At 61.6% G+C, this 14,091-nt stretch overlaps 1 protein-coding gene across 12 annotated transcripts in view; it reads left to right on the forward strand.

Moving 5' to 3' along the window:
* The window catches only part of LOC309812422 (uncharacterized protein), a 35,330-nt gene that overhangs the window by 12,951 nt on the left and 8,288 nt on the right, over window positions 1-14,091 (forward strand). For 3 of the 12 annotated variants that reach the window (XM_082636173.1, XM_082636174.1, XM_082636175.1), the window contains 2 exons: window positions 7,946-9,064; window positions 12,560-12,687. In XM_082636173.1, coding sequence (XP_082492299.1) covers window positions 8,995-9,064; window positions 12,560-12,687 — 198 coding nt within the window. In that variant the 5' untranslated portion in view covers window positions 7,946-8,994. The other 9 variants (XM_082636179.1, XM_082636178.1, XM_082636177.1 and 6 more) reach the window with 8 other exon arrangements.

Raw genomic sequence — 14,091 nt, forward strand, 5'->3', positions numbered from 1 at the left:
TTTGATGAGACGGCGTGAACCCCCAGCCCACCTTTGGGCAAACAAGGCCTCGGTAAGGATGATTCTTACTGCCAGGCCTTGATGCTTCATCTTAAAAGTGGGGCGACAGCGTCGGCCGCGGGGCGCGGTCAGACACGGCAAGTGGGAGCCTGTCTGGAGGCCGGGCGGCTGGCCTGCTTCGTCCTTCGCTGTGGCCTCGAGGGAAGAGCCCGGAGGCCTGGGCGCCCAGGTGAGCTGCCTGCCCCTCTGGGCCTCGGTTTCCCCACCCGTGAGGCAGAGGATAAGTCCTACCCACAGGTTTCTCATGGAGGAAAACGCCGTCACCTGCCACTGACGGGAGCAGGTGTGGGGGGCCCGGGAAGAGGGTCCTGCCTTGGGTCCCTATGACTCTCGGGGGACACGATGGGAGGCAGAAGCCGGGCCCCCAACCTCAGAAGGGAGTCGGGGGTGGTTCCGGGGGTCCGGGCTGCTGCAGCGTGTGCGCTGGAACCTCTGGCCCAGTTTCCTGGGCGCCGGCCCCGCCCCGGGATTCCTGCGATGGGTGTGCCCGCGCTTCCGGCCGCCGTGGGCGGAGGGGTCCTGGGGGCAGGCGGCCAGTTCCCGCCGTCCCGCCCGCCAGAGCTTCCCAGTTGTGCTGCTTCCTTCAACTCGATGGACGAGGGGTCCCACCTGAGCCCGTCGCGCCGGGTCCAAGCCAGCGGCCCCCCACCGTGGCGGCCGAGGCCTCCAGCGGCTGCGTGGGGGGCTCGGGGTGTGGAGAGGGTGCCCTCCGGCCGGCGCCTTTGTCACTGCGAACACGCAGTAGTAAGTCGCCAGCACTTCCGAGGCTCTCGGCACCAGGTGGGTGGGTGGGTGTGCCTCGAGGGTCTCAGCTTCGGGCCTGGTGCTCCTGCCCGGCCCGTGACCAATGCCAGCGGTCCGTGACCAATGCCAGCGGGAGGCCCAGGGAAACAACTTCCAGGTGGTGACTCCTGGGCCCGGCAGCCAGCCTCGGCGGTGCCACGAGGGACAGGCGTGTCCTGCAGTCAGTGTCCAGCTGCCAGGGTAGGGGTGAGTGAGACCGGCTGGGGCAGGACCAGCGGGGGGACCCGAGTGGCAGAAAGCCCCTGCCTTGGCCCACTGGAGAGAGGCGGGGGCCGCACTTGTCTCCCCCCATGGGAGGCCAGCCGATGTCCGATGTTGCAAACAGGACTCAGCTCCCTGGGGTTGGGGGTCACGGACCCAAACCCAGGTCGGTGACTGCAGGACCCACACTCTCCCTGCCGGCCGGGGAACAGCTGACCTTCATTGACCTACTAAGTGCCAGACCCAGGGCTGAGTACTTTTTTTTGTTTTAATTTTTTCTTTATTTTTTGGCCACACCACGCGGCATGCGGTATCTTAGTTCCCTGACCGGGGATCGAATCCGCGCCCCCTGCAGTGGAAACGCGGAGTCCAAGCCACTGGACCGCCAGGGAAGTCCTCAGGGCCGAGTACTTTAATCAACTCTTTTTAAACATCCATTTTTAAATTTAATCTGCCCAATTCCGTTTTGTTTCAACATCCAGTCAGAGCCAGCATGTGCCAGTGCTGTTCTGGTGCCGGAATAGGGCACAAACAAGACACCCGTGTGGAAGGTGGGTGTTAACGGTTCTCTCTCTGAGAAAACCAAGGCTCAGAGAGGCCAAGGAATGTTGCCAGAGTCACACAGCTAGCAGGTGACAGAGCCTGCACCCAAACCCAGGTCCGTGACTGCAGGACCCTCACCCTCCCCCCACCCCGCGGCGTGGGAACAGCGTACACAGGGTCCCTCTCACAAATGCTGACCTCGGCGCGTTCTCCCCACAAAGCCATCACCAGGAGGACCTGCCCTTTGGCTTGGAGTTCTGCCCCAAGGGAGAGCCAGGATTTGCCGCCATCCCTCCCCTCCTGAGGAACCATAGACTGTGGTGGTTCTGGGGGCCCGCAGGACCCGTCTCTGCCTGGGTTGCTGTTTCTCTAGGATCTCGGGCCTGCCGGTTGGGCTGACGAAGCCCCCTAGCTCCCAGCTGGGCAAGGCTCCAGGCCTTTGTGCTCAGAATGCTGGCCGGGCGTGGACAGCGCGCAGTGTGGCAGCAGGCGATGGGAAGGAGGGAGCCGTGGGTCATCCTTCCTCTCTGTTCCTACGGCCCAGGGTGGGAAAGTGTACGAGGTTGTAGGCCCAGGTGATGTCGGAAGCTCTACAGAGAGTTTAACACTCAGACACCAGGAGTCAAACCTTTGGGAGATGCTGTAGAAACCCAAAACAGGCAAGACCATCTTGCAGGCTTGAGCATTCTCAAAATGGTCCTTTCTGCTCTGTGCCAAATCCAGACCCTTCCACTGTACGGGGAGCCTGCTGTGTAGACCAGGAGCCCAGGGGTTTTCTCAGGTTTTTCTCCTTGGGGCTGGTTGCAGGCACCATTCAACGTCTGAAGGACCCTGACCTCTCTCCCGTGGAGACGCACTCACTTTATCTTGGGGTCCGTGGACTGGCCGGGAGTTGGGTGTCATCGGCACCTGCTGAGGTCTGCTCCATGGCTGCGTCCCAGGGTGAGGGGGCTCCCACAGGTAAGGGTAGAACAGGGGTGTCGGGGTGCTGTGTGCAGGGCAGGATAAGCTCTTGTGAAAGCAGCTTTCTGCCGGCAAACAGGCGCCCCGTCATGTGTTAGAGACCTCGCTGTCGGTGCCCGTCTGCCCGGCCCCCTGTGTGGTACTCTGTCCCTGATCCTGCAGCTTCCTTGCCTCGCAGGGTGGGTGGCCCAGCGCCCACTTGATTCTCCAGGGCACCTCTCAGAGAGGTTAGGGAGCCAGCTCTGGGCGGCCCCGGCTTGGGGTGCGGGAGGGGACTGGCGGCACTGTCAGGGACCAGATGAGGCAGACCTCGTGGAGCGCCGGGTCCCCAGCTGGAGGGCTAGAGCCAGGAGGGCTAGGGTCTGTCCCCAGCTCCCAGGCAAGGGGGCCGTCACTCAGCAAACATGGGTGCCTTCCAGGAGGCCCAGGCCCAGGCTGAGATGGTACGGGTGGGGAACCGAAAGTTAGTCTGGAGCAGCCAGTGCGAGTGAACGAGGAATCCAGGAGGCTCCCTGGAGGTGGCAGACCCACGGCCCCAGGCTTGTTAGCAAATCCAGCCCCGGGCCTGCCACGTCCCAGGGCCGTGCTGCCAGGCGCCGCCCCTCCCACCGCCCCACGCCAGCCCTGCACAGGCCACATCTGCTGCCGCAGGCCTGCCAGGGCTCCGCCTCCATCCCCATGGAAACCACGGGGACTGGGGGTCCTGCTGCATTTGGCCCGCTGACTGGTTTCCATTAGAGGCAGCCTGCTTTCCTTGAGACTTGCCCCTGAAGTTCAGGGCTCCTCCCAGGGGTTTCTTGCTGCATTTACTGAGTGCCGGCCTCTCCTGTGCCAGGGCACCCAGTGGTCTAGGCCTGCCCATCCTGGCTGACGTCCCTCAGTGGGGTGAGTGCCCAGAGTCCCACCCAGGGCCGTGGCTGCTCTTGATCTTAACAGGCTACAGGCTCAGACCTCGTCTCTTCTCACCCAGGACCACCAGCTGCTGAGGCGCAGGCGCTGGACCTGAGTCAGGGGCCCCGGTCTCCCGTCCCAGCTGTGCCATAGAGTCACTAGGGGGCCTTGAATGGGCCCCTTCCCCTCTCTGGGCCTCAGTTTACCCCTCTGTAAAATGAGAGGGTTGAAGTGTTTCTCCAGTTCCTTGCAACGCCACAAAAGAAGGAGAAAGAAAATGAAGCTGCAGCAACGCCAGCTCTTCTGGAGTCTCAGTTCTGGGATTTTTGTTTTCAAAGAGGGATTTTTTTTTTTTGAAGGAAGGAGCCATGGAATTTGACCGGAGATCAAATTTGAGAGGCCGACAGCCAGCCAGATCCCGTGGACCCACGGTGGGGAAGGCAGGGCTTGGCTGTGGGCGGCTGTGCCCGCCAGGCTCCGCTTGACATCTGTTGGGTGCCCAGTGACCTGGCTGTGAATGCAGTGAGCAGAGGCATGCACCGTGCCCCTGACGGAATCCAGAGGGCTCTGGAAAACTACCCGAGAGGTTTCCGGAGGTCAGAAATGTGGGCAGAAAATGAGATCCAGCTTTAAAAAAAAAAAAAAAAAAAAACAGCTGGCTCATCCTCCAGGGAGATCAGGGGCCTGTGAGAGACCTGGGGGAGCGCCGATGCTTGGTTATCTTTGAAGAGCTCGCCCAGGGCTGATCCGTGGCAGCTGCTGCAGACCCAGCCCGACGCTCTGGCGGAGGTGCCGTCTTCCCCCACTCCTCCTTTCACAGGAGATGACGGGTGACGCTAGGGGACATTCTTGCCCAACCTGCCCAGTGGGTGCTTTGGCTCCTCCCATGAGAACCCTCAGCTCCCACTTGCTTATCATGAAATGTCACAGATATCGTGGGGGCTGGCTTCTGCTTGGTCCCTGCAACTGCTGTACTGGGGACACTTTCCAGCTTATGACAAGGAGCAGAACCTCAGGGGTGACAGGCCTTCATAGCAGCAGGGAGTGGTTTGCTGGGTGGTTTGGGCAGATTGCTTTCCTCCCTGGGCCTCCGTTTCCTCGGCTGTAAAATGGGGGTAGTGACACTGACCTGCCGGGTTAGTGTGGAAATTAGGTGAGACTTGGGGTCAAGGCTGGATACGTGGTAGGTGATGGCGTCAGACTGCACCCACCCCACATCCCCATCGTGAATGAAGCAGGCAGTGCATCCCAGGATGCCGCAGACCCACGGCGGGGCTGACCCTCACCTGGCCCGTCTCCAGGGAAATTGGGGACAGGCTGACATTTCTCAAGGTCACCTGGAACCCGCTGCTGGAAGGCCCTGGGTAGCCAGCACGATGGATGGTGCTTCCTCTTCCTCATCTGAGCCCAGGGAGCACAAACCTCCCTGCCGGAGGCTGCCTGGGTTTACTGACAGGTTGTGGTGGCAGGAGAAGCGGCCGACGGGCCCTGGGGACATCATTATTGCAGCTCAAAGGGTAGGCTGGTAGCATCTTCCGTTTTCTGTCCTGGGCAGGAATGGAACTTTGGTCTGAATGACGGCGCCCCAGGAGCCACTGCCTCTGTGCACCCCAGCCCGGCCTCCCCAGTAAAGTAGGCCGAGGGTGTGAGCTCAGAGCAGCAGCCTGCTGCGCTGGCTGAGGTTGATTTAGACACACGGGGAGACTGGGATAATGTAGGAAATGATGGAAATTTCCCCAGGGAAAGAAGGAAGAGAAGCTTAAGTGCCCAGATAATTATAAAGCCTGGCGTGGTGATTTATGGCGGGCAGGCGGGCTCCCCTGGCCGGCAGCACTGCCCCCTCCCGTCTCAGCCCCTTGTGCCCGGAGACTAGCAGGCGCCGCCCAGCACCCAAGTTTGGCCGTGTGCCACAGGGATGGAGCCCCTGGGTGTGCTGGGCCCCGACATCGGTTATCGGGGCGACCTCATGGAACTCTGACGTGCCCCCCACCTGGAAAGCTGAGGTCTGGGAGGCTGAGCCCCTCACGCAGCTCTAAATGGTGGCACCCAAGCCAGACTAGCCAGTGTCCTAAACCCCAGAACCTTCCCTCTGCCCACAGCTGCGTTTGGGGCCTCAGGCGGGCAGGGCTTGGGAGGCGGCCCATTAGAAAGGTGACAGGTCAAAGCAGGGTGGCAGCTATCACTGTTGGTGCCACAGGAGGGGGACAGCCAAGACCATAGAGTTGGGCAGAAGAAAGAAGGTGCGTTTTCTGGCTTGGATCTGGGGCTGCCCTGTAACTAGACGAGAGACTCCAGGCAGGCTGCCTGGACAGTGCACCATTTGGGGCCTGACCTTGGGTGCCTTCCACTGGGGACTTTCCTCTGCTGTGACCACACCCATCCCCCCCTCCCTCCTAAAATTCCCGGGGGATGTCCCCACAGCTTCTGACCTGCCCAGTCATCCTCAACTCCCCTCCCTGCAACACCCAGACCGTCCCGAGTCCTTCCAGTTCTGCTGTCTTTCAGCATCTCCCCGACGCCCTTCTCCACCTGCCGGACGGTGCCCGTTGTCTTGCCCACCCAGGAATGTGCCATCACAACGCAGGCCTGTGCCCCGTCTCCCATCCTGCAGGCTCCCCTCCAGCTCCTGGCTGCAGTCCAGCCTCCCCTTCATGGGACTCGAGAGGCCCCCAGCAACCTGCCCTCCCCCTTCCACAGCGCCATCCCCCACCTCTTCAGACTGTGACGCAGAATCACCTCCTCCTGGAAGCCCTCCCTGCTCTCCACTGCCCTACAGACCCGTTGCCCTGGGAGACTGGGCGCCTTGAGAAGGATAGGCCAGAAGCACCAGCCCGGCACAGGGCAGGCTCTTGGGGAGCATTTCATGAATGAACAAAGCAGAAGGCTGTGCACCAACTCCCTGAGTTCCGGGCTACACGTAAGCCATCAAGCGCACCAGTGTGGCCAGGGGGTCGAGGCGCTCGGAGAAACAAGCGGACAGAGTTTACTTTTCCGCCTTCACCAGATACATTCCCTTTTAGGTCAGATCCGGGGCTTGTGAAACCACACCTTGTCACAAACGGGTGTGATGGCGCCGGATGGACAGGCCCGAGCTCTGCACCCTTGTGGCCGGGAGGGTGGACTGCGGGGGGTAACGCGGGGCCAAGGGGAACCACGCTTCTTCCTGGGGGTTCCAGCTGGGAAGACCAGCTGGTAGCAGTGCCCATGGGGCTTGTGGGCCTCTTCCCCGAAGATCACTGGGTGTGAAAGGCAGGGGTCCGTCGGCCCATCAGATGTCATCGGTGCGTCTTGGCACATTCTGTTCAGTTAGAGTAGATATTTCCAACTCACAGACATCCTTCCTGGTCCTGCCCCTACATTGTCACAGCTCACAGGGGTCCTCTTCCTCCAGGGGGTGATGACAAAGTGTGGGGCCCTCTCACCTCCCCGCTCCCGGCAGTGGCCGGTTTCTTCCAGGTCAGCCCTGGGCCTGCAGCCCCTGGGTGGGACCCACTGCAGCCCTTGTCTTCCCGTCGGTCACCTCCACGGGTTGGTGGTGAACAAGCGTGTCTGTGCCCAGCACCCTCCCAGGGGCCTAGCATCTTTGTCCCGCTATGGAGGGTCGGGAACAATTTCCATTCAGCCCTTTTAAAGGTGTACCTTGGGGAGATCACTGCTGACCAGCGTGCAGGGGCCTCGGTAGCACCCGCAGCTCTGTCGTCGGCCTGCTGCGAGGTCTTGGGCCGGTCCCTCCCCCGTTGTGAGCCGGTTTGCCCACCTGCCACACCATCTCTTTGACCTCCACCTGTAACGTCGGGTGGGTCTCTGGAAGGTTCGGAGGGGCCAGGTATGGGGTAGCTTTGGGCGTCCTGCTTTGGGCGTGTGGAAGTGTTCCTGGACTTTGAGTTGGGATCCTCTGCCTTGTGAGGAGGTCACCTGGTGGCAGGTTCTGTGGCCGTTCAGAAGGACACCCCAGGGTGGAAGTGCTTCCAGAAGAGTAGAGGCCCCTCCAGGAGGGAGCTTTACTATGTGTTGGGTTCCCAGAGAATGCAAAAAAAAATGTTTGCTGCCTCTTTCTCCTTTTTTCAGTTTTCCAGAATCATGTTTAATGAGCGTCTATTCCTTTTGCAACAGAAAAACAAAATTTAAATTACAAAACTAACCACCTGGCCAGAGTGAAACTGACCCGCCCAGATTCTCACTGCATGTTCTCCCCAAAGGAGAGATGTTACACACAAGGCACAGGCGGTCACAGCGAGGGCAGCACCGTCGTCCTGGTGCATTTTGTCCACTTAAAAGGAGTGGAGGCCACTTGGGGGGAAGGTGGTGCTCTGACGCGGGGTGCCCCCCCCAAGAGGCGGGAGGCAGAGCCTGTCCTTACGTCTGGACATCTGGACGCACGTTAGGGATGTTCCGAGTCTGATGCCTGGAAACAAATCTGTAGGGAAAGCAGGCCTCTGCTTTGTCGTCACGCTAGAGCCAGGCCGTTACTTTGCCGTTCCAGGCACCGTCCTCGTCCGTGACAGACCCCATGTAGCGGATGTACGTCTGGCAATGGCTGGCTTTTCCGGAACCGACTTGGAGATCAGCCTGGTGTTGGCGGTTGCCTTTTGTGAGGACCTACTGTGTGTGCCAGCCAAGCTCTTGGGAATTCCGCATTCATTCATTTGCTCTGATGTCAGCTTCAGGCGGTAGGTGTAAACGGCCCCTTTTGAAGATACAAAACTGAGGCTCAGAGAGGCCAGGTTCCTGAAGACCACACAGCCCGGAAGGTTCTCTGTGGCCTGTTTGGCTCTGGACCGCGGGCTCCTCCCCAGGGCTAGCAGGTCTGCCACTAGAGCCTGTGTCGACTTGAGCTCACCTGCACCCTGACTGCACTGCCTGCCCTGGTACCTGTCTGCTCCCCAAGTCCCTACTGGAGCTATTTTGGCCCAAGTGAAGTCGCAGAGCTGGGGACCTACCCCTGGTGTGTGCATCTGGCAACTCAGGGAGGCTGGAGGACATGGACCAGAGGCTCGCTGGCCGACTTCTGACTCCTTCTGACCTATCGCGGGCCCCTCCGAGGGCTTGGGGGCCCGGCACAGCATCGCCCAGGGTCAGGTCCCAGTGCTTCCCACGACATCTCTGCACATACATTGAGGGGTGGTTTGTGCACGATTCGTTAGCAACTGGCGTTTGCAAGGAGGATGTTTCTCCTACGTGTGACCTCTGAGAGAGGCCAAGTTGAATGCTGAAGACCAGTGTGGACAAGGCAGGGCTGAGCCCTCTGGGGGTGCGGGTGGGCTGTGTGCCGTGGGCCTGGGCCCTGAAGCTTGGCTGACATCAGAGTTCCTGCTGGCGGCCCGAGGCCCGCCCTCAGCTGTGTCCACGCAGGCCCCAGCCCTGGCAAGTTGGCCAGCTGTCAGACAAGAGGCTGGGAGAAATGTCTCCAGGCACCAGAGTGCAATGACTTGTCTTATGTCCTCGAAGTGCCCTGAGGGGTGGTCAGCAGTGGACGCAACCGTCTGCTGAGCCCCACTGTGCGTGGGCACAGCACGTGCATCGTCTCTAATCATGCGTGTGAATCTGAGGAGGTGGCATCGCTGTCCCTTTATTACAGAGGAGGAGACTGAGGCTCAGAGAGGTGAAGGGGCTTGTCCAGGGTCACAAGGACAGAGCTGAGATGGGAACCCAGCGGCCTCCGGCCATGCTGTAGATGGACGCAGGAATGTTCCGCAGGGCAGGGGCAAGGAGGGGCCAGGGTGAGGTGGGGATCAGCCTCCGGGGCATCCTGCTGGGTCCAGTGCCCGTGCCAACAGACTCTGCCAGCCTCAGTGGGCCAGAAACTTCCAGAGGACAACCGCCTCTGATCAAAGAACCGCCAGATGGCCTGGGCCAGCCCTGCCATCCAAGTGACCACATCATGGGGCACAGGCTCTGAGCAGTGCCGGCACCCGGGTGATTCTGGGGCTGGGAGAAGGGAGCATTGTTAAGAGCCAGCCTTGGGTTTGGGACTTTTACTCTTGTCACCTGTAATGTCACGACCCTACGAGGTGGACAGGCTGTCCCACATCACAGGGTAGGAAACTGGGCCAGAGAGGACGGTCCTGTGCCTGGGGCCACTCAGCAAGCAGAGGCAGCAGGTCTGGCTGACTCCCCCTCACTCCCACTCCCCCACAACCTGCCTCAGAGATCCTGGAACGGGGGGGTTTGCCGTTCCGGGTTCACTAGTGACCCTGAGACAGGCTGAGGCCGCTGGCCACCCTTCCAGCGCACGATGTGGGCCGGCCCATCGAGAGAGCGGCCTTGGGAGGCTCAAGCTGCCCCTCGGTGGCGCGATGCACTCCCAGGAGAGCTTCAGAGGCTCCGAGGGCAGGTGATGCGCCGTGTCCGACCAGAGTACGCGGGCACGGGGAGCAGGCCAGGGGCGCTGGTGTTGCCCAGGCGCCTCTGTGCCAGGTGCCAGACCAGGGAGCCCAGAGGTCACTCACTCAGCCTGGTGGTTCCGTGGTTGCTGTTGGGCAGGTGGGTGAAAGGATCCGGGGGCACTGAGTGTCCCGGAGAGAGGGCATCCTGTAAATGCTGCTGTGGGGTCAGACATGGGGGGTGCTCCCTGGCTCCAGAATGGTCCCGTGGCTGGCTGTCCCAGTGAGTTTTCCAGCCATGGCCACGTGTGGCTCCTGTGACTTTCAGGTATCCAGCCAGGGCCCCAGAGCCGCCCCTGCCCCTGCAGCCGGAGCTCCACTCACCCGTCAGGATAGAAACCCCGTCCCCACTAGGTGTGCACAGCGGGCGTGGGGTAGCCTGCGGAGCGGCCAGCATCCACCTCCCCTTGCTCTCCTCTGCTGAGCGTGGCTTTGTGCTGTTTCCCCTCCTGCAGCTCCTGTGCCCTGGAAGTCTGATTTCTGAAGCCAGCGTCAGCTAGAGGAATATCGACCTAGGCTATCTGCAAAAGGGGAGCCTCAGCGGCTGGGCCTGTGGGCATTCAGTGTGCCACCCACAGTAGTGCCCCTCTTGAGCGCCAGCCGGGCTGTGCTCGCCGTCCAGAGGGAAGAGAGCGAGTGGGAGTGCCGTCGGCTCCCCCGTGCTGTTGGAGGGTCCCTGGTCTGTGGTCTCTCCTGGGTGGGCCCCAGAGCTGTTGCCCCGTCGCCCAGGTGAGGGCACTGGAGCTACCCCAGCCCAGGTGCCGCCTGGGAGGGGCCGTCAGAGGGATCCTCACCGGGCAGCGGGGGTTTGTTCAGCCCATCCCACTGTTAGGAGAGACAGGGAGGGAGTCCAGCCGTCCAGGCAGGGCTGCGCAGCCTCAGGGCCATCCTTTCTTGATGGGGTGGTGGGGGTGGGGGTAGGTGCTACCCCCGACATAACAGGACGGTGACGTGCTCACCAGAAGCCCGTGCAGGCTCCGTGCGGTGGTGGCAGCCAGGCCTGGGCTGACCTCCTGGCCCCCAGCTTCTCTCGGAACCTGCACAACGCTCTGGGCCGCAGACCTGGTGGTCCCCGTACTACAGTCGGGGAACCTGAGGCCGCAAGAGGCGCTGGGCAGCGTGTGAAGGGGAGGCACCCAGAGCTGCGTGACTCGGGGTCCTGAGCCCACACCGCGTGTAGACAGGGTGTGGTGGGCTTCTAGGTTCCCGTCTCCGTTTCCAAAAGGTGGGGTCTTGCTGCAAGCTCGACCCAGCGTCCAGGGCAGGGGGCTCAAGCACATCCTTGGGAAGCCACCAGCAGGTCCCCTCTGGCCTCTGAGCACCTTACGAGTCCCATGCGTGTCCCAGAGACCCTGCTGCCGAGGAGGGCGCTGAGCTGCCTGGCGGTACCTGGAGAGACTCGGCCCGACGGCTCCCTGCCCGGTGCCCGCACAGCTCTCACCTGTCCGCAGGGAGCTCGGCCCCGGTCCCCAGGTGACAGGGACGCGCTCCTGAGAGGACTGGCGTCTGGGGGAGCCACACACCTGCGCCTGGGTGCAGGCAGGAGAGCGTGGGGTCACCAGCACGCTCCCGGGGACTTAGCGCCCAGACCCACCTTCCTCCCGGCCACCCCGTCACACGGGGCCCGGGGCAGAGGCCTGAGAAAGGATTGGGGCCTGGGTAGCTGCCCTGACCTGTGAGTCCGGCTGAGGCCCAGCAGAATTCCCAGTCATGGCGGGTCAGACCTCCGTCTGGATTTGCTGTTTCGTTGTCACGCAGGACAAGCCATCCCTGCTTTGGGAGAGACTGTGCGCCTTCAGCGGCCTGAGCCCGGGCAGGGCAGGAGCAGCAGGCCAGGCCTGGGAGCTGCCGTCGGCCGAGTGCCGGCTTCTGGGCCAGTGCTTAGCTTTCGGGGCCTTGGGGTTCACGGTTGCTCGGTCCTAGGGTGTGCCCTCACTGGATCATTCGGGAAAGACCCAGAGTCACGTTTGCACCTTCTGTTCCTAGGTATTGGGCATTGTTCGAAGAGCGGATGGGGACGTTTCCATGCCTCCTGGGTGCCGGGCACCGTGCTAGCACTGAGGGTCACACCACCACCTAAGAGGTGGTCCCTGCCATGGAGCTGCCTGCCTGTGGGGAGACAGGGAGTGCGAGCGTCCGTGAGCTGATTTCAAGGGACCCCCAGCCTATTGCTAGAGCTGACCTATTGCTCCCGATCCAGGAGGCCCCCCTGGGGGAGGTAACCTAAAGGATGGGTAGGAATTAGGCCTTTGATGGCAGGCCAACATTCTGGCCCCAGGGAACGGTGGGCGCCAAGGCAGGGCCGGAGTGAAGGGGGCAGGGGTGCCATGAAGCGGTGACCTTGCTCTGCCAGGAGCAGGTGCCTCGAGTCTTGCCAGCCCCCTTCCTCTGCAGACGCTGGAGGATGTGCGCGGCTGGGCTGCAGGGGAGCCAGCGGTCGGGGTTTGAGTGTAAGTCCAGCACCAGGGGTGGCAGAGGGGCAGCCAGACGGTCAGAAGAGGTTTTCTTTGCGGTCCTTCGCCTCTAAAGCCCTTAACCTCTGGGCGCCGAGGCAGCTCGGCGGCAGCACGCAGCAGGCTAGGCCCATCTGCAGGTGCGGCATGAGGGGGTAAATGAGAGGTGTGGGGAGAGGCCGCACTGAGCCCCCCTCCGTGCTCGGGCCGTGAGCCACCAGACCTGCTGAGCTGACTCCTTGGCCACTTTATTTCTTGCAGAACATGGCTGGCCCCAGAGCACCCCCAAGAAAGTGCACACCTGTCATGGCCTTCAAAAGACACTCCAGGACCACACGGCCAGGTGGATGGTCTTTGCCCTGCGTCTGGGTGGTGAGGCAGCCCAGGAGGTGAGCAGCCTGGCTGGGAGGGGAACATGGACCCAGTCTTGGGAGACCCCCGCACCAGCCCCTTCCTCGCAGGCCCCAGTCTGCAGCCAGCCGGGCCCACCCTGCCCAGAGTTCCCGAGGGGCCAGCTCGGCCTGGCCCCCAGCAGGTAGCAGAGACCCCGCTCCGCCGCCAGGCACGAGGGAGCAGAGTAAAGGCCTCCCCGTCCACTCTGGTCCCGCCGAGCCCCGCCCCGTACCTGGTGGCCCGATGATGGCGCCGGCGAGCTGTCCGGCTGGGTGGGCTTCTTTGGTGCCCTGAGCCTTAGTTGACCCATCTGTAAGGCTTAGGCAGGAATACCTCCTAGCGGAGTTTGGGGGTGCACAGCCTAGAACACCCGTGGCTTCGGCGAGGGCCTGGGGGTGGGACACAGCCTTTGCCCCCAAGAAGCAGCAGGGGTTTATAATCCACTGAAAGACAGAAAACTCCCCAACATGGCGCTCTCCTGGCCTCCTCTCCCTTCACCAGAGCTCAGCAGGGCCCAGCCTCATCTATTCGTTACTTTGGGTTTATTGTGCTGGGTGCTGAGTGAGAGGAAGGGGTGGGTCGAGGCAAAGCCAGCTCCTGCCCGCATGCAGCATGGGGACTTGTGGCAGCCTCCCCTCCAAGTGGCTGGGGGGCTTTGTTAGCAGCATCTCTGAGGCAGCCAGGAGAGTTTCAGTGGCCCAGGAACCCAGGCCTGCTGTGGCCATGTGGCTTTGGGTCAATTTCACAGGCTTGGAGAGGGCATGGAGGTGGCCCTATTAGCAAGGACACTGCCAGAGGTGGCTGAGTAGGGAGAGGCGACCGCTCTGAGGCCTCAGGGTCTTAGCAGCTCTATGGGTGGCCGTGGGTCTGTTTGCACATCACCGGGACAGGGTGCCCACCTGCCAGGGGGTATTCCAGACCCCCAAGGTTCTCTGTCAGTGTTACGAAGCATCTCCTGGGACAGCATCTGAGGGCTCATGGGAATGACCACACTGTAGCAGAAGACTAAGCCACAGCCTAGGATCAGACTGCCGGGCCCCAGCCTCACCCCACCCTCCCTGCCGTGTGATCATAGGGAAGCCATGGCCCCTGCCTGGGGTTCTGTTTTCTCATTTGCAAAAAGGGCGTCCCTACTTCTCCCTGCCTCCTTACCAGGCACCAAAGAGCAGAAGGGGATGCCAAAACTGGCTGAGAAGCGGGGGTCTGGCTCGGGACCAATCACAGCCCACCACTTGCAGAGATGAAGCCTGCTACACACACGGCCCTCACCAGTCATATAGGCAGGAAGGGAACTAGGTGTTATTTGTTTTCTTTTTTGTTTATGTCGTGCCACATTAGAAATATATACGTGAAGCAGCTTAGAGCAATATTGACAATGCAGAAGGGTAAAAATAAACAGC

This window comes from Mesoplodon mirus (assembly GCF_964341445.2).
Source record: "Mesoplodon mirus genome assembly, chromosome: 11".
Classification (NCBI taxonomy): domain Eukaryota; kingdom Metazoa; phylum Chordata; class Mammalia; order Artiodactyla; family Ziphiidae; genus Mesoplodon; species Mesoplodon mirus.